At 30.1% G+C, this 21,391-nt stretch overlaps 1 protein-coding gene across 1 annotated transcript; it reads right to left on the bottom strand.

Annotated features, from left to right (window-relative positions):
• Positions 1 to 61: 61 nt before the first annotated feature.
• Positions 62 to 20,846, bottom strand: LOC136975188 (zinc finger protein 567-like). Its single transcript, XM_067270226.1, has 5 exons — positions 20,824 to 20,846; positions 20,548 to 20,683; positions 18,551 to 18,795; positions 6,035 to 6,362; positions 62 to 358 (listed from the first exon to the last, which is right to left on the bottom strand). The coding sequence occupies exons 1-5, from the start codon at positions 20,844 to 20,846 to the stop codon at positions 62 to 64; spliced, it is 1,029 nt and encodes a 342-aa protein (XP_067126327.1).
• Between the last annotated feature and the right edge of the window lie 545 nt (positions 20,847 to 21,391).

The raw sequence follows: 21,391 nt of genomic DNA, 5'->3' as shown, positions 1-21,391 counted from the left end.
ATATTGTGTTTGTTTATTTTATAACTTTATTGCTTTGAGAATCGAAATATAAAAATAAAATTTAAAAATTTCTAATATTTACTTTATCTAAAATCTTTGTATGATGCCATGAGAACAAGTGTCGTTCTAACACATCTTTCCGTTTGAAGCTCCGTTCACAGCCGTCGTAATTGCACTTGAATGGTTTTTCATCCAAATGCAATATCATGTGCCGTTTTAAATGGCTTTTATCCGAAAAACAACGTTCGCAAAATTCGCATTTAAACGGCTTCTCGCCGGTGTGAGTCCGCATGTGTAACAGTAAATATTGTTTTCTCCCAAATGTTTTATTGCACGTCGGGCATAGATGTTTTCCTTGCTGTTAAAAAATTATGTTTAGTAAAAATGAATAATTAGTAGAAATTGAAATATAAATTATTTATAATATAAATATTTATCGTACATTAAATTATTATGGTAAAATCTGTAATACGTACTATAGGTACAATATTAAACTAAATTCGAAAATGTTCATTTGGTAATTTAAAAAAAAAAAAAAAACGATGCCAAATTAAAAGTGTTTGACAAAATGAAAGTTTCACTCACCATTTCTAATTTGAATTACTTTAATTTACATAATAAATGCTGTAAATTTAGTGTCTTTAATTCAATGTGATGAGTTGGCCGAGAATGAAAACAACAATGCAAAAAATAATGTTGTAGAATTTAATTGTTGTCCGATAGTAATTAAATGCGCATGATTTAAACTCAAGAATAATTGCAAATAGAAGGATATAATTGCATTTTTTTTTCTGTTTTTTCATGCGGCTATTGGGTGATTTCAGATCTTTTATGTGTGACATTCATATTATTTGATTTAAAAAGTATTTTTAAAATTATATTTTATGCATTTTGACATTTTACTCTCCTCCAGTACCAAATGAGTTATAGTTTTATCAATTTTAAATTCTTGTAGACGTTCCCTTCGAAGTTATTTTATCGAAAGATTTATTTCTAAATTAATTCATGTACGTAATATTTTAAAAATAAAAAATAACAAATCATTTTATGTGAAATCAGTTACATTGATTTTGTGGAAAATAACCGAATAAATACGAAAAAATCTTATTTGAATTTCGTTTTCACAGAATGCAAGAATTGGTTCCCCTGTTCCCAGACTAATTCGAAAATTTTTATAAAGGTCTAAAATATGTTCGATTTTTCGCAAACACAAAAAAACTGCATCTGCGTCTTCCACTTCGCTTTCTCTTAACACTTCCATCGTTACGTAACACTACTGCTGTTAATGGAAGTGTTATGCCTTAATTCCGTCTCTCCGTGGAAAGGAAATTCGAAAAATCTTTTTTTAGTATGCGTTCTCGTGACGTACCGTAACTGTGTACCAAATTTCAACATTTAATTTCTAATCGTTTGGGCTGTGCGCTGATTATTATTATTATTACTATTATTATTATCAACTCGTCTCGATTATATATATAGATCCAGTTTTTTAACTCTTTCCATGCGGTTATAATCCTTTAGGCGTATGTCACGTGACTTGCCGTTAATTCGTGATGCGGCATATGTTTTTAGGCGTAATTAATCAAAAAATTCGATTATTTTGCGTTATATTCGATTTTCCAGCGATCTTAGCTTTGATTCGCTCTTTTGTAGGTCGATTGACTTTGTTTAAGCTAAAAAGTGTTTTGTGACCACTCCTGGGCCATAAATATTTCGGTAAAATGGACCCCCTACCATTCTACAGCAAATCTTCCCAGTTAACTACACAGTTAACTAAAAACAATCAAAGGGAAACTTTTTTTACAGTTTTATTGCGTATCTTCTGCCTTTGTTGACATTACTTTAACTAATCACAGACTTGTGAAAGGAAAAATTTCCACGAGAAAGTCCCAAGTAAAATGTAAACAATCGCAATAAATCCGCTTTTTAAATCGTTTTTTAGCATTAATTAACTAATTTAATGTACTTAGGCATTAAATTAGCTAATTCTACAATATTTCGGCAACTACATATGTTTTTAAAACTATCTAGCAATAAATATTTCCAGGAAACTCCACCTCCCTATAGTAAATCTATGGAAGATCTTGCTGTTAATTGGCTTTAAAAATTTTTTACGCCTATTACGCTCTAATTGGTAATTTATATTATGACTGAATCAACTTCAACGAACGAGAGTTTTTTTAAACCATTTGGTGGGGATTTTCCCACGAAGAACCAATCCATGTGATTAAAGTCAGAGTGTAAACAAACGTTAAAAGATAGCTATATTCATCATTTTAGCACCGTAATTCTACTAGTTTCTATGTTATTTGACTTTATTTAGACAAGAAGATTTCTCATCAAAAGCTTCTATCTGAAAAATTTACCGAAAAACTTATTACTTTCTGGATATTGCGTAATTGCAGGAAAAAAATTAACTGATCGCTTATTTTAGTGTATTATTGTATAAAGCATTGAAAAAATATAAAAAAGTGTCAAATATTCACTATTTTAAGCAGAAATATATGATAATAAACTTTAACGTGTCGTTTACGATAACAATCAACCTTTCTCCCTGCTAAGTAATTAGAGAAATAGTGTAAATAATGGATATAACTTCTCCTTCGCTCTAGCTAGAGAGCTGCGGTTTCTTTTATTTAAAAGAAGACAGATGTATCTAACCAACAAATGGACAAAGTTTAGCGATTCTCTGTAAATTAATTTTTTGTTTCTTTTGTTCGTAATATAATATTATTTTAAATTTTTATTAAACTAAAAATTAAACAATCGTAAACTGTGATATTTTCTTAATCAAACACAAAAAACAGATTAAACATAGCGCGATTTTGAATAGAAATATCGCCATTTAAAAATTATCCAAGAACTGCAAAAAATGCGCCGCATGACTAATTCCACTCAATTATTTGCTGCAGATCGACAGCATGGAAAGGGTTAATTTAACCGATAGGAGTTTACTGGCATGTTTTTATGATAGTTCTGTGTAGTTCACAGGAGTTTTTAAAAAATCCATTAAAATATTTGATATATTTATTCCGCTCTCCCATCTTATATTACTTACGGATTTCAATGTTAAACCGGTGATATTACGATTTAGTATGTCCCATCTGTAAAGGAATGCAGAAAAAAACGTGTACAATTCTTGTACAGTGTTAAAAAATTAACTGTTACTTTGGCAGCATCATTTACAACCAAATTTAATGAATGAGAGGTACAATGGTACAAAAAAAGCTCTAGAATTTATTTTCCTTAAATTTACGATCTATGTATCGGTTGTCATAAACATTTCCTTCCACTTCTTTCTCAAGACTACAGATATTCAAGTACAAAGTAACTGGTTTTGACTTATTTCTACTTAAGTAGTTAAATAATTAAGCGATTAGGGAATTAATAACATAAATAAAACCCTGACGGGAAAGCCGAAATTTTACTTAAACAGAAGCTTAACCGAACCAATCTCTTGCCGAGTACAGCGGGGTCTGATCTCTGTGTAATATTAGATGTAATAAAGACAGAAATTTTTCCAGTTCAATGAGAGTGACCGAAAAATTTTAAATTTTGGAAATTTCCGTGAACACTTGGTCCTAAAACGAATTAGTTAGAAAACAAACGACAGACAATCTGTTAAGTTTAACATATTTAGATTTTTACAGCTATGGTGAGATACGTTTAAAATTTAAAACAACCCTGTCGCGTCCTTTGAGGTATACTAGTTATGCGACAAAAGAGGCATTTGACATTGACCGGTATCGGCACCCTCGGGATTTGGCAACCTGCGTGCATACACGCGCCGCACACCTATCAGGACGTCTCTGATTCCATTCATTAGCCAGTCGTAGGGAGCTATTACACTAACAAGGGAATTGTCGGAGTGTCATCTAATAGATTTTAATAAAATTTAGTTAATAATTACGTTAAAAGTATACAAACTCTATGACAAATTTCTAGTATTCACTAAAAGTGTTAATCAGAGTTATTAGCAATCAAATGTCATACTATTCTATAGTACTTAAACACAAATATGCAAATTTTTAGAAGTGAAAGGGTCGCGGAGGAAGACAGCCCTATTACATTTATGAATGAATTCTAGTTTTCAAAAATGGGAGAATTAAATGTAAATATTCAAAACATTATAGCAGAATTTAAACGTTTATGTGATAATGTTTGGCCTACAGAAAATATTTGTAGGCATAATATTTCAGACGTTGATAAACAGGTAGCCAAACTGCTTTTTAATGCATTTAGCGATATTTTAAGTAGTTATGTAAGTAGAGATGACGAAGAGTTTTGTCAGATGGAAAATAATAATTTGATTATAGATAGGTTTATTTTAGATAATGAAATAACACGTCTGCTTCTAGTGAAAGAAACTGATAACGCAGACACTGACTGTAAATCGGGATATTCAGATGATGAAAAATTCGATAAGAATATAATCTCAACAAAACGAAAAGAAGAAATTCTTAACTTGCATAAGAAACACCCAAAATGGAAATTACACACATTACAGCGGAAAGGAGCTAAAGAATTAAAACGTTTTAGTGATTTATATAAAAGGGAAATACAATTTAAATCTCGAAAGCATAGAATTGAAACGTTAAAAATCATTAAAGAACATACTAAACGAATGTTTGACGAAGCTCGAGGCAGCTATAAAACTGTTAAAGGAAATCAATTAAAAATATGGGCATTACAGAAACTTCTTCAACTAAATAGTTCAATTAAGTTCACCGCTAGTGATTCTTGGGTTGCAAAATTTAAAAAAGAATATAGATTAGTATCTCGAAAGATTACAAAACTTGTAAATAAAACAGAAATAGTGAACGAAAAGGATATATTAGTAAAAGCTGCGCAATTTCAAACAACAGTAAAAAATTTATTGTTGTCTTATTCACGTAACTTCATATTCAATACGGATCAGTGTGGTTTTTCATACGAAATGATTTCACCAAGAACACTTTCATATAAAGGAGAAAAACACACTATTGGATTTGCACATTCTCCAAGTAATAAAGTAACGCATTCCTACACTGTTCAATATTTAATTAATGCTATCGGACAAGTTGTAGGTAATGTATTTATTTGCTTACAAGAGGCTCATGAAACCTTTGGACGTAGAGTTCAAGCATCGCTGTTCAATGCCCCCAACGTAACTGTTACAGCTAGCTCATCTGGCAAATTATCTACAGCAATTATTACAAACTATGTAAAAGACGTATTATCTCCAAATATAACAGAAAACTCTTTATTAATAATTGACTCGTGTAGTGGACAAACAAATATTAATATTAATATTACAGTATTTCAAACATCTACAAATCAAAATTCATGCGAAATATTAATTATTCCACCAAAGTGTACGTCTATATGCCAACCTTTAGATGTCGGATTTCATAGACAATCAAAACTTTGAGCTGAAGAAATTTTAAATGCTATACAATTATTCTCTAATGATTCTTCGATGAAATTGTTTTGGACAACTAGAAATGGCATTATAAAATTACATTCGATTCTTCATCATCAATTATCTGCGCCAATATTTAATAATTTGATTAAACATGCATGGTTCGCTTCTGGACTCATAATTGAAAAGTGTCAATTCTTAAATGTAAAACAAGTTTGTTTTTCTTTTTTAAACACTGACAGTTTAAATTGTGTCGAGAGTAATTGCAAAAATCTTCGATTTGTTAAATGTGCACGATGCCAACAGATTCTTTGTTGATTTTGCTTTGTTGAAAAATATCATGTAAATAGTTGTCCATCTAATAATTTGTGAATATAATAACTTTTAAATATATCTATTAAAATGTATTTATTTATTACGTTTCGATTGTTTTCTTTATATTTATTCTATCAATACTTTTATATTAAATTTCATTGTTAAATTAGTATATATATCTAATCTTTTATAATATTTATTTGAGTTATTTCTTTTTCTACTCTGTAAATGTAATACAGCGATACCTCTGTTTTCGTAGTGTTTAATACTAAAAAAAATTAAGAAATTAATATAAAATGAGTATAAAAAAACTAATACAATGGTCTCCGAAACAGAATCACCATCTAACTGTTTTTGATTGATCGGAATTAATAATAACTGTTCGGCCTTTTCAATTGTTTGCGGTCTCTGTTTCATTAGCACATTTTCGCCTTTCGCTACATTAGCCTCCTTTTTGCTTCCTTTTTCGCCACAACGAAACTTATCGTGGATGATGACTTCCCGAAAAGTACAGTACATGTGACCAATTTCAGCAATTTTAATGCCAGTCACGTATTTTTTAATGATTTCCTTCAACTCGATCGTGTTCCTGGCCTTGTTCGAAGGGCTACTGGCTCTGGAAACTTTCTTTGGTCCCACGATGGAACTAAAAAGAATGGAAGCAATGGAATTGTTTAGCTAGACGCGCGGAGTAATGCTCGTACAGCAAAAAACATCGCCACGAAGACTTGTGAGCAGAAAAATGCGTGGGTCGCTCTTTGTTTTTGCAAAATTAGCAACTCGATCATGTGGCACGCCGACGAAATCCGAGGCAAATTTTTTGCAAAAAATCGACGAAAACCAAAGTCAATGAAAATCGAGGTACAGTAGAGCGTCGTTAAGTGAATCGTCGGTAAGTGGAATGGCCGGAAAGTGGAACGATTTTCAGTCGGACTGTGTCGTGCTGAATCGAATGTTTTTGATACTAAATTTACTTCTAAAGTATAATTTTCATGTTTTTTATATTCTTTAATATATTTATTTTGTTTGTACAAAATGCAGAAATAATTTTTAACGATACGATAGCCTCGATGATTATTATAAAAATTTTCGTTAGGCTTAAAATCGACGAAAATTCAACACGAAGCGACACGCAACGGAGAAAAATTCAACAGTAAGCGATACGCAACGGAGAAAAATTTGAACATCGGACAGGTTAATGTATTTTTTCGTACAAAGTCGGAAACTGTAACAAATCATTAACTGGAAGGACCCCAGTCCCCAATTGGTTCCACTTTTCGACGCTCTACTGTATTACTGTATCTTCCTCCGCGACCGTTTCACTTTAAAAATTTGCATATTTGTGTTAAACCACTATAAAGTAGTACGACATTTGATTGCTAATAACTCTGATTAACACTTTTAGTGAATACTACAAATTTGTCATAGAGTTTGTATACTTTTAACGTAATTATTAACTAAATTTTATTAAAATCTCTTAGATGACACTCCGACAGTTCCCTTGTAAGTGGATTGTTTTAAGATTTAAAAAGTAAAGAATATTTTGTTATTTTTATGTACGTTTCTTCACAAAGTTATATTTAATTAAAAGTTTCTTTAAAAGTATATTCAAAGAATTGAAGAATTTTTTGTACTAAGTATGTATATTCATCACACATTTTGCTTTACCAAGTAAGGTTTTTTTTATAATTTTAATTTTAGCCCTTATATCGTGTCTAGTGATTTAAAAATTTATTTTAAAAAAGTTTTGGCTCAAGACCATATAATGAAAAAGAAAACATTATTAAAAAAGAACGACCAATGCCTAAATTAAATATAAATACGTCAACAAAAAAATTCGACATTTTGACGATAAAATTTATGACGAATGACGATTCTTTCGTAAAATTTAAGCAATTTAGAAAATCAAAGCGGAATAGAATTTAACATTGGTAGACAATATAAAATAAATATTGAAAATTATAACAAGATAATTACGAATAATAGACATATCTACATTAATAGATATTATATGTTTTTTCTCAAAACAAGAATTAGCATTAAGAGGGCATAAAAAATTTATTGAAACTAATAACGGAGGTAATTATATTGAACTTTCTTATTTATTAAGTACGTCGGATAATCTACTAAAAATACATTTAAAGAAGTATACGGTATTTACTGGCGTATCGAACAAACGAATACGAACGAGCCCTGAAGCGCAATTAATTGATTGCCCCTGTAAGTCGTCATCTTACAGAAACACAGCTTCCCTATCATCAAATGTCACGGCACGCCACTGCAAATTAGCAATATAAATTTTACGAAAAGGAGTAGTTTAACAAATTTTTTTGAGAATTTGCTGCCATCGATGCATTGTCTATTAATAGTATTACAACAACCTCGTTCATATGAGAATCTCTGCAACAGCGGGGGATATTTCTTACCACAAAACAACCCTGAAGTAATAAAACTTATTCATGAATTTTATGAAACTGCCATATATGAAATTATGAAACAATTGAGTTGTATGAAGAAGGATTGAAAAAAGTTTTCTATTGTGAAAATATGAAAACACAATAGCTTTAAAATAAATCCTGCAACGAGTTGCGTAATCTTTCCGGTTGTTATAAGATTGTATTCTAAAAATATGATTTTAATTATTAATATTGTTTAATCTATTACAGATAAAGGAATGCTGATGAATAAGAAAAAATTCACTGAAGTTATTTTGTCGATGCAGACACGCAATAATCGTGAAATTTCGGAAAAGTGTGACAGGTTGCATCCAGACTTCTCACAGTCACAGCAGTCAAGATGCAGCCTGTTTGATTTAGGCGACTTCTCGCTGATTATATTTTTCTACTGTCAAAATGAACTTAATTTATTCTTTGTTACCCGGATATTTGTTTCAAATAAAAGCAGAGATTAATATTAATCATATAGTTATAGTTATATGCTTATAATAGAATATATGCTTAAAATTCATTCCTTAAAAACATTTGTAAATTTACCTGGAAGCAAGTTTGTGTTTCCGCTTTCGGATGAACTTTTTCTCGTGTGTCTTTAATTCAGATTCGAATGTAAATGTTTCGTTGCAAATATTACATGAAAATGGCCGCTCTCTGGTGTGACTTCTCAGGTGACGTTTTAAAGCATAGGGATCAGATAAAACTATTTCGCAGATATGACATTTACGGCTTGTGATCTTCGGGTCATCTGGTGAAATCTAAATTCATAATAATTTATAAAATAATTATTGACAATACATTAAAGCAGGCAATTCTTTATATGTTATATCTTAAGTTATAAATATGTTAACTCTATAGTTGTGGTGAATGGCTTATGGGTAAAGTCTGTTCGACTTTAAAAAGGTTTTCAAGTTATAAATTGGCACACAGAGAATTAGAAAAATTGTTTTTACAAAAGACGCAAGCAAATAAATTAAATAATATTTTTAAAAAGTTTTCTATTTTCAAAAATAAGAATAATAATAATTACTATTATTTATGATTATTGTTGTTGTTGATGTTTTTATAATTATGTTCGCTTAGTTTCAGAAAGTGTACAGTTTCAATGATTTTTAAAATTAACATAATACTTTATATATTCAGATAAAATCATATTGTATATTCTTATTTTATGTGTATGTCACCTAAACTATCGAAATTTACAATATGTGAAAAACACAAATGTAACTCTTTAAATGCAAATAATTGGTGTCAATTATTTTTAAAAAAGTTGTGAAATGTTTGTTTCAACGATTTCTTTCATTTTGATAATGTCGGAATAAAAAGATTTTGTTCATGTTTTATTAAACTATGTATATAAAAAATTATTTTATATAAATACAGCTAATTTGCTTAGATCTTATTACTGAGATTAGCAATCACGCACAGTCGTACGACTGTTTTTGAAAGTCTTTTCGACAGTAACCTGAACTTAATGTTTAAATTATAATATAATTTGTAATTTTAACAAAAAGAAAACAAAAACACGAAATAACTTAATAACACTGTAAGCCAGTGATTCTCAAAGTAGGAGTCGCGACCCCCAAGATGGTCGTGAAAAATATTTGGGGGGTCGCTGAAAAATTGATGCCAGATCAATTTTTTCAAATATTACATAAATTTACTATGGATTCATGTTTAGAAATAATAGAAATAAAAAATATATAAAATAATTTTTACTTAAATAAATTGCACACATAAATAATAAAAATAATATAAATATCTAAATACGAGCCTAACCCCCTCCTTCCGGGATGTTTTTTGACACATACTTATTCTTATTCTTCGGGGGTCCTTTGAAATTTTTAAGTGCAGAAGGGGGGTCGCGATCCAAAAAGTTTGAGAAACACTGCTGTAAGCAATAAAGCTCACGTTTCTGGTGTTTGTAGTTTAAGAAATGAAAATACAAAATTAAAAAATAACAACACGTTGAAGATGTATCTCGTTGTCATGAATGGAAATATCAATTGTAAGAATAATAATTGTCAAAAATGATTTTTTTATAATTCAAACTCGTTGTACTTCCAATTTTATATCATTCACGATCAAGATAGATTATTATTTATACCGACGAATTTATTACAGGTAACGTCTCCGCCATTTTTTAAATAGTTTTGAATAATAAACTGGCACAAAGTAAATAAGGAGAACGGTTCTGTATTGACAATTCACGAAACAACAATAATTATAATTACGATAATTTATTATTATTATTATTTTAACATTTATTTCTGTAAATTAGCAGAATTTCATTGAGTTTGCTTGAAAAATTAACTAAATGTTTTATATAACCGTATAAAATCATATTGTGTTTATTTATTTTATAACTTTCTTGCTTTGAGAATCAAAATATATAAATAAAATTTAAAAATTTTTAATATTTACTTTACATAAAATTTCTTTATGATGACATGCGAACAAGTGTCGTTCTAATGCCTGTTTCCATTTGAAGCTCCATTCACAGCCGTCGTAATTGCACTTGAATGGTTTTTCATCCGAATGCAATATCATGTGCCGTTCGAAATAGTTTTTATCCGAAAAGCAAGATTCGCAAAATTCGCATTTAAACGGCTTCTCGCCGATGTGAATCCGCATATGTCCACCTAAAACGTCTTCTGTCCCAAATGTTTTACTACAAGTCGGGCATTGATGTTTTTCTTCCTTTTAGAAAATTTCGTTGAGTAAAAATAAATAATTAGTAGAAATTGAAATATAAATTATTTATAATATAAATATTTATCGTACATTAAATAATTATGGTAAAATCTGTAATACGTACTATAGGTACAATATTAAACTAAATTCGAAAATGTTCTTTTGGTAATTTAAAAAAAAAAAAAAAACGATGCCAAATTGAAAGTGTTTGACAAAATGAAAGTTTTACTCACCATTTCTAATTTCAATTAACTTAATTTACATAATAAATGCTGTAAGTTTAGTGTCTGAAATTCAATGTAATAATTTGGCCGAAAATGAAAACAACAAAGCAAAAAATAATGTTGTAGAATTTAATTGTTGTCCGAGAGTAATTAAATGTGCATGATTTAAACACAAGAATAATTGCAAATAGAAAGATATAATTGCATTTTATTTCTGTTTTTTCATGCGGCTTTTGGCTGATTTCAGATCTTTTACGTGTGACATTCATATTATTTGATTTAAAAAGTATTTTTAAAATCATATTTTATGCATTTTGACATTTTACTCTCCTCAAGTATCAAATGAGTTATAGTTTTATCAATTTTAAATTCTTGTAGACGTTCCCTTCGAAGTTATTTTATCGAAGGATTTATTTCTAAATTAATTCATGTACGTAATATTTTAAAAATAAAAAATAACAAATCATTTTATGTGAATTCAGTTACATTGATTTTGTTGAAAATAACCGAATAAAAACGAAAAAATTTTATTTGAATTCCGTTTTCACAGAATGCAAGAATTGGTTCCCCTGTTCCCAGACTAATTCGAAAATTTTTATAAGGGTCTAAAATATGTTCGATTTTTCGCAAACACGAAAAAACTGCATCTGCGTCTTGCACGTCGCTTTCTCTCAACAATTTTATTGTTACGTAACACTTCTGCTGTTAATGGAAGTATTAGGTATTAATTCTGTCTCTCCGTGGAAAGGAATTTCGAAAAATACTTTTTTAGTATGCGTTCCCGTGACGTACCCTAACTGTGTACCAAATTTCAACATTTAATTTCTAATCGTTTGGGCTCTGCGCTAGATTATTATTATTACTATTATTATTATTAACTCGTCTCGATTATATATATAGATTCAGTTTTTTAAATAAGTCAGAAGTTTCAAATAATTTGAATAAGGTTGAAAAACAAATGACGTGTTCTCATTATTATCATAAGATATTGAGCAAAGTATCATGTACGAGCTGTATCGTGATCATCTGAAAACAGCCCATCGTAAAATAATAATCATCAAGAAATCGGAACTAATCGATAAACAAGAAATATCTGATCCCTATTTAACTTTTCTCCTCAAATACAAACCAGCAATTTAAACTTTACGAAAAAAAGTAGTTTAACAATTTTTTTGAGAATTTGCTGCCATCGATGCATTGTCCATTAATAGTGTTACAACAATCTCGTTCGTATGAGAATCTTTGCAACAGCGCGGATATTTCTTACCACAAACAACTCTTGAATAATGGAACTTATTCATACATTTTATGAAACTGCCAAATATGAAATCATAAAACAATTGAGTTGTATGAAGAAGAATTGAAAAAAAAAAAATTTTATATTGTGAAGCTAACGAGCGGTAAGATGACAGAGAGTCGAAAATAAGAAAAACAAAACACGATGAATCCTATTTTTTTCGCTCGTTAAAAAACAGGATAGAGGATACCAACAAACACCTTTCTCACCGAGAATACACGAGAGCAAATACCGAATCTTGTACAACAAATTTTCCCGACAATATCACTTGAACTATAAAATTAAAACTGGTGTACAAAACAAAGAAATAGCAAGAAAGAGGGAATATCAAGAATGGACAAAAAAGAGGGTACCCACGACTAGATATATCTGGTGGCCGTTTGCGTCGAAAATAATTATTTATAATAGTTTAAAAGTATTGTTTTTGTTTTAAGAATTTTGCAGTCAAATATCATTTGTCGGTTTTTCAAATTTCGAAAAAAAATGAACGTTAGAAATTTCCGAATTAAACATCGCCGTATTTACTACCGTGCGTACTTCAGAATGAAAAACGGAAAAGAAAAACATACGTAAGTAGTTAAAGTACGCAACACTTCGCTCGTTAATAATGATAGTACTTCTGTTTTCTTTCACAGACAGAAGTCGATATAGAAGGTTCACTTTTCTTACCTTTGGTATCCCACAACTCTTTGCTTCTTTCAAACCCGAGACTGGGTGATTAGCAATGAACGGAATTACTTCTCATCAATCGTAAGTTATCGTACATTTTCTGTTATTTGTATCCGAGTGTATATTATGTTGAAATCATTATATATTTAAAACGTGCATGAAATATTGAAAATCTACTTCTGAATCATCATCATTAATTTATTCTCTATATAGAAGGAATATTTTCCATTTCGTTTCTCAGACTTCTATGCTTTTAAAGTTTTATTTTAAATTTCAGGTACCGAAAGCACATTCCCGTTTGTTTTCTTTCATTGATCGATGAACGGTTATGGAAAGAGAACAATACAAAACAGTAGACAGTCATTATCTTTATATAGTTTTTTTTTCACTGAAATGAACTGAAAACAGAAGAGTAAGCTCTCTTCTAACGGTTTCAATCGTTAAAAGACGTCTTATAAATGAAACTTTTTGTGTGAAAAACATATTTATCGGTTTTTTCGTGTTTTCGTGTATAGGACAAAAAACGAATGGAAGTTCCGGAATTCAATATATATCTACAATTTATTATATTTCACCAATCTAGAACGTATTGTATCATTTAAACTTCACTAAGTGTTAAGTTTTTTTTCTTGAATCGAGTTCTTAAGTTTCCCTAAATAAAATATAAGTAGATTTCTACTTATTTCAAGGTATTTTTACATTCACGATTTTCAAAAAACTGTTAGAAATATTAAAAAAATAAATTTTGTGACGAAAGCTGTAAAACAAGATAATTGGAAGAGAAGTAACATCTTTGTGAAATACAGTATTATTTGGTGTAATTGTTTCTAAACAACGCGTATCGAAACACTCCAAATTATGTACTAAACTTTGCTTGAAAAAATTTTTCAAGCAAACATTTATTTTTCGATAAATTAAAATTTTATACCAAAAAGCACCATTTCATCACTCGGAATCCCTTTGAGATATGTCCATTATCTCCTTAACATCTCCCGAACCGATGGTTCGATTTCTTTTGAAAATTTCAATAGACTTCTTTTCTAACACAAATCTCACTACAAATTTTCAATAATCTTCGACAAAAGCATTGGAATTATTAAGCTTCAAATTAGATAAGCAGAATCGCGCCATTCATTTACAGATACGTCTATACACCCAAAAAATAAAACAAATACCGTATTTACTCGCATATAAGACAAGGTTTTTATTCACTTATCACATCTTCAAATTTTTTGGTCGCTCTATACGCGCGAGAGAAAGATTCTTTGCGTTTTTGCAAATAATTTTTTGAACCGTGTATTTAAAACTGAATGCTTACTCTCTAGTATTTAAAACAGAAGTATTTTATCTGGATCGTTTCAATCGTTCTTTTATGTCAGTGGTTCTTAACCGGTGGTCCATGGACCACTGGTGGTTTCTAAAAGCATTCAAAGTGGTCCCTGAAGTCATCTTAAAATTATTAAATAAATGACGACGAGTTGATGACGAGTTTTGTCAGTTCAAATTTCAAATACATTTTGCTTATTTAGTGGATTTTTTTGCACAAACTAAATAAATTGAACCTTTAACTACAACGGTCAAAAAATATGAAATTGGAAGGCACTAGCAATATATTTGCATTTGAAGATAAAATCAGTACGTTTATCGCTAATATCGTCCTATTGATCAGCAAAATTAAAAGTGAGATTTTTTCTGCGTTTGATACATTGAACCCAATTATTGACAGACAGTGTGCTGAGATGCCCATTAGTGGCTGAGCAGTTCTTTCGCTAAACACTGAGAGTTTGGTCGCCGGTTTCCACTGCGTTCGGACGGGCTGGCCACGTGGAGTTCTCCGGGTTTTCTCCACGTTTGTAACACCTGAATAGGGAGCCAGTTTCCTTTAAAAGACCTCCTGGAAGGCATTATTCGGAAACTGATCCACAATCCTTTCATAGTCAACATTTCTGAGGTGCCGGATAAAATACAAGAAAAGTTAATTGAAATGTAACACGATAGTAACTGCAAGGATACTTTCGAGACAGGAATTAATCTTAAAGATTTTTGGAGCCATAAAGCTATTGCTTTCTCTAAAATTCGAGAAATTGCTTTACGGTACCTAACTTTATTTTCAACCGCGTATTTATGCAAGCAAGGATTCTCAGTGCTTTTGATAATTAATTAAAAATAAACATCGAAATCGGTTGGATGCCAGTGCCGACATGCGTTTGGCTTTGAGTAGTACTGAACAAAGAATCAAGCAGTTGGTAAACACTATGCAGTTACAAAAATTGCACTAAAATAATATAATTAATGAAACATTTTCACAAATACTGTAATACTCTTGGTTTCAAATAATTTTATACATGTTTAATTTATAGAACAACCTTATAAAAACTTATATTACTGCCAAACAGCTCGTGGTCCATGGCAAGAGAAAAATTTTGATAAATGGTCCCTCATCACTAAAAGGATAAAAACCACTGTTTTATGTTGTCAGAAGTAAAGATGACTAGCAGTTGGAAAAGCAATGCTTTAAAATTAAAATTCAATTTAAAATTCCAAAATCACACGAGAGCCCGATATAAGTTTTAATCCATTCCCACGTGAAAAACAGATAATTATTCGAAAATTTGAACTTGGAGAAATTAGTAAGTGTAATCGACAGAGAGTGGATTCGCCTGTTAAGAATTGGCAAAAAAGTTTCCCGATCGTCCAAGCTTTGCATGAACACATTATGTCATTTTATAAGATTTTTCCTTAAAGATTTAAATGCCAGTAATTTTTGCTGGACAATGTGTGCATTTACGTGCATTTGCCATTTTATTTATGATTCAACGGAATTAAATTAAACTGTATTAATAAATCTAACTTTCTATATTTTGATCTTTAAAGGCACACCTCGTCCTATATGCGAGGTCGTCTTATATACAAAAAAAATACGGTATTTTGCATTGTAAAACGTTTCAAATGTCTTTGGAATGGAAACGTTTTTAAAATCTTGAAGGGCATTTTTGACCGATTACTATACTTTCCTGCTGTTATATACAGTATAAGAAAAATACGCCTTTTCCAGTAGTCAGACAAAATTTAATATCTCGGGTTCAGATTATATTTAAATAACTAGGATTAATTCTATATTTAAATAAATAATTAAATAAATAATTTAAATCTGGCAAGGTAGCTCCCGTATAAGAGGAATCGCTGTCTTGCATTCATGCTACACAGGGGTACTTAAATTTTATCAATTATAATATTCTGTTAAGTGCCTTTATTTCCTTCCCAGTATGAATTTTGTACTGCAATTTGAAAAAAAAAGTAAAATTCCCATTGATGCGCGGCCGTAGTTTCTTAATCTTGAGAATGGAATTACAGTAAGGAATTCCGAGACAAAATATAGAAACGTCAGAGGCACAAGGCCCGGATTGACAATATAAAAACTTCCGATGCAAACCAGAAGTCACGTTATTTCAATCTAAATTTTTTTCTCTGAAAAAAAACCTAATAGATGACCAGTAAGAATCTAGTGTTAAAGGAAAAGTATGATGTACAGGAACAAGATACTTTTAATTTGAAATGGAAAGAATTTGCAGCGTGGCATTGTGTCGATTTCTCAATTTTCCATTATCTTTTTAACAAAAGCATAATTGAATTGTCAGTTTCGCTGTCTTTTGTTGCGTATTATAACATTTATTTGTCTCTTTCTTCTTGCGTTCAATGATCAAGAGCGTTTTAAGTTCAAATTAGTAGTCATTTGCTTAACTTTATATTCTATACTAATTTTTGAGCAATGTAGTTTAAATTAAATATAATATTAGTTCAAAAAACTCTTTTAATCTAGTTTTTAAACTTTTTTTCTAATATTGAAGTACTGTGAATTTCTAATTTTATGAACTTTTAAAAATTTGAATTCCATGAACGATGAAATAAAATTTTTATTTAGAGATGAATCATTAGGTTTTTTTCTCCCCATTGAGGCAGCAGAAGTACCAGTGACTGTTATACAAGATAATGGAAAAAAAGAAAGTATGTCCCCATGTAATATAATTACAGAATTTCAATAGTTTATAAGCCTTTTTAAAGCAATAAAATCAGATCGAGTTTTGTTGTCAAATAATGTCTTAATCCCATTCTAATCTTTGTTACTGTTACAGAATTCAATAATTAGTTATTTTGGACATTTAAAGTAAAAAACCAATATTTAAAAATTACATTGTCAAAATTTTGAAAGGCAACTGTATTATGTCACAATAACCTAAAAATTTTTGTTTCATTTGTAGATACAAATTTTTGACAGTTAAACTGCTCATACAACTTTGGAGGAAACACAAAATGTGAGATGAATATGCTCAATAGAAAATTTTCTGTTATTGCCAGCAACTGCCATAAAGCAGCCTGCCTAGATGATTTGAAAAAACCACAATTGGTTCGATAAAATCCAAGACTAAGAAACGTTGATGGTTGCCATTCGGAAAATGTTCGCTACAACTGAAAGATGAAATGATGCTGAAATTCTTTGTTAATTCTAATCTAACGAAAATGGTCGTGAACAGTAGCAAGCTCATAGAATTATAAAAAATTCACAAAAAATTCATTTGCAAATTTCGACAAAATTGCACAGATTTAAAAAATAGGTAATTACTTCATAAATGATGGACGGCTCGCTCAAGAGCACGTCAACTCAAAATCCACATTTGCAACGTATGCGACACCCCTGCTGAAACTGACCACTTTTTTGCAAATAATGTCTAGAATCTCAGAATTTGAAGTGTGCCAATTAAGACCAATCCATAAAAAGAACACTAGTTTTGTGAAAATTGCGTGGAAAAAATAAAAATCAATAAAATCGTCATCTTGTTTCGTCCATGTAAAATGATTATATTATCTTCAAAAGCGAACATTTAAATCTAATCTTATTTTCAATAATATTTTTTGTCGTCAAATTTACGTGGTATTATTGTGACTTCGTAAGTAATAAAAGTGTTTTATTTAAAGTGGACTGATGAGGAAACAGTAAGTTAGCCAAACTTTAATGCTTTGCAATAGATAAATATAAAATTTTTCAATCCTTTCGGATAAGCATAATTAATAAAGTAAATAATTATCTTTAAATATAATCAATATAATATGTGTAAAATCTATTTAACAAATACGAATTATTAAGCTATTTGTCGATGTTTAGGTATTTCGTTTTCGTGAAGCAATAAAGATGAAAGTATAACTTCCGGAGTTTAGTCTCGTACAAATATTAGGAATTTTCTATCAAACAATTTCACTATAAATTAAATTAGATGGACACTTTCTACGACGATTTTATAGTTAACGTGAAGTGTAATTGAAGTTCTCGTACTGAATGTTCAATTTTGCCTTCATTAATATATATCGAAATATAAATAATCTGACATTATTTAAATTAATATATTTTAAAAATTAGTTGTTCGGAATTGATTAATCAGACGAATGGAATTTTCTTTTGTGCTCTTTTAGTGAAACGTCGTGTAAAAATTGTTCACAGCAAAACGGACATTCCACTATATTTTCTTCAACGTCCATTTCTGGGATGAATTCAACTTGTGAGGACGTTTCAAATCGATCAGCTTCTAAATCGACGTTAACGTTTTTAAGAAATTCTTCACATTCTTTTGGAGTAAAAACAATCTTTTGTGAAGATATTTCTTCAAATTCTATTGACTGTGCTGTATGAAAACTTGTCGATGGTTGTTCAAGCGATTCTTGCTGCTGTTGTTGGACAACTTGTATACTTTTCTGAAAGTAAACAGCATAAACAGCATAACTGGGCACAATTTACTAGAATGTGGGTCGCATAAAAATATAGAATTTCAGATAATTGTTTACTGCATTATGTATTTGTAATGCTTTAAGATGTTTACAAATTTTTCAGCTAACATGAAATATTTCAAAATGTTCTTAAAATTTCAAAGAATATTCACAATTGTAAGAAAACTTTTTGTTTTCAATAATCTTAACAATAAGCGGTTAACAAATATAAATGCTTCTCATTAAAGTTATCAAAGCAAATTTTATCAAAAAAAATATAATTGTTACATCCAATTTATTTAACGTTGAATTTATGGTACCAAAAACGTATCTGTATGGTAGGTAGCACGTTCCATAATATTGGTAACATTTATTTTAAATATTGTTTAATCTGTTACAAAAAAAATAATGCTCGCGTGTAAGAAAAATTCATTGAAGTCGTTTTGACGATGGAGACACGCAATAGTCGTAAAATTTCGAAAGAATGTAACAGGTTGCATCCAGACTTTCCACAGTCACACAGTAGTCATGATGCAGCCTGTAGTAATTTCGGCGACTTCTCGCTGATTATATTTTTCTAAGTCAAAATGAGTTGAATTAATTCTTTCTTACTTGGAATTTGTTTCAAATAACAAGCAAAAATTAATATTAATCATATAGTTATAGTTATATGCTAATAATAAAATATATGTTTAAAATTCATTCCTGAAAAAATATTTGTTAATTTAACGGGAAGAAAGTTTGTGATTTTGCTTTCGGATGAAGCTTTTTCTGGTGTCTCCTTAATTGAATTCTGAATGTGAAGTTTTCATTGAAAATAGTACATGAATAAGGCCGCTCTCCGGTGTCATTCTTCCGTAACTGCGTAAAGATAGCACAAGTTCTGACCTTTTATTTTATTTTCATGTGCTCTAGCTTCTCGGCCGAGACCACTCAATATCTCTAAGCAGCACACGTGAGTTAGGGGTTCGTCAAGAAATAGCACACATATCCCGACGTACAGATATTTTTAAAGTCTTTTCGGACAATTATTTTAAGCTTCTTATTGTTTACAATAATTGTTTCGTTGCCCCTACTCTTACATATTTATCCAGATAATTAATCAACCTTAAATGGAGGAGGAATTATCTAATCATAGCCTATAATTTGTAAGGCGACACATTAATTTAATGTAACCAAACATATCAATTTTAGGCGTTAATGACGAGTTGTATGTACATAGAGTGTTCCATAAGTTTGAATTCATGGGAATTATGTAGAATATTGATTATTTCCTTAGAAATAAAAGCGTAGTCCTGAGAAAGACGTTATTTCGATGGTAAACACACACGCTAACAAGGAGATGACGATACCACAACGAAAGTAAATAAATCTTGTTTAGTTAATGTCTTGTCTTAAATACAAGAAATGACACAGAAACATTATGATACACACCAACTATCGAATGACCTATATAGTCCACACGAGAAATGCTCACTCTGCACGTATTAAAGGCTGCTACTATACGAAGAATCCAAAATCGTTGTACATTTTTAACACAGGAATTATCTTGTTAAATACAAAGAAACTTACTTACTCGCAATATCGAATTTTACAAAGACACGTGTTTGAAATATATAGGATAAGTAAATATAAAACTGCTGGTGTTTGCTGGTAAAATAGGTGAAATATTATTATTTTTTCATGCTAATAGTCGATTGGGTGTTAAAAGTTTAATCATTAACGAATTTATAAACTTACGTCGCAGCAAGATGGAGTTTCCTCTCCCGGATGAAACATTCCAATGTGTCTGTTTAAGATGTATTTGTGTGTGAATGCGTCGTTGCAAAAATTACACGAAAATGGTCGTTCTCTGGTGTGAGTTTTCAAGTGGATTCTTAAAGCAGATAAATTTTCAAAAGGTTTTCTGCATGTGTGACACGTACGGCTTTCTAAAGTTGGGTCATCTGGTGGAATCTAATTATTCAATAAGTTTTCAGTGATATTATTTTACAACATATAAAACACGAAACGTACTTCTTTAAATGCAAATACTTCATGTCAATTATTTAGAAAAAAATTGTGAATCGATTTCTACGATTTTTTTAGTGATATCGGAATTTTATTAAACAACGTATATAGAAAATTATATTGTAAAAATACGGGTTTAAAGGTGTTGCTCAGAAATTTTTATTAAATTTTATTACTGATATCAGTAATTACGCACAGTCGTACAACTGTTTTTGGAAGCCTTTTCGACTTTGAATTTAAAATTGAATTTCGAGCTTGAATTTAATATATTGAAAAGATAATACAATTCGTATTTTTAGCAACATAACATGAAGTAATTTAATAACACCGTAAGCAATAAAGAAGAAGTTTCTGGTTTTTATACTTTATAAGAACTCAAATAATATTTACTTTAGATAAAATCTCTTGAGGATGCTGTCTGTACAAGTGTCGTTCTAACTCATTTTTTCGATTAAAGCTCCATCCACAGCCTGTGTAAATGCACTTGAATGGTTTTTCATACGAATGCGATATTATGTGCCGTTTTAAATTGCTTCGATCCGAAAAACGAAATTCGCAGATTTCACATTTAAAC

Source organism: Centruroides vittatus, unplaced genomic scaffold, assembly GCF_030686945.1.
Source record: "Centruroides vittatus isolate TY-2023 unplaced genomic scaffold, ASM3068694v2 contig_1080, whole genome shotgun sequence".
In the NCBI taxonomy this organism is placed as follows: domain Eukaryota; kingdom Metazoa; phylum Arthropoda; class Arachnida; order Scorpiones; family Buthidae; genus Centruroides; species Centruroides vittatus.
Note: the sequence above shows the minus strand (reverse complement) of the source record. Positions and strands in the feature narration are given on the sequence as shown.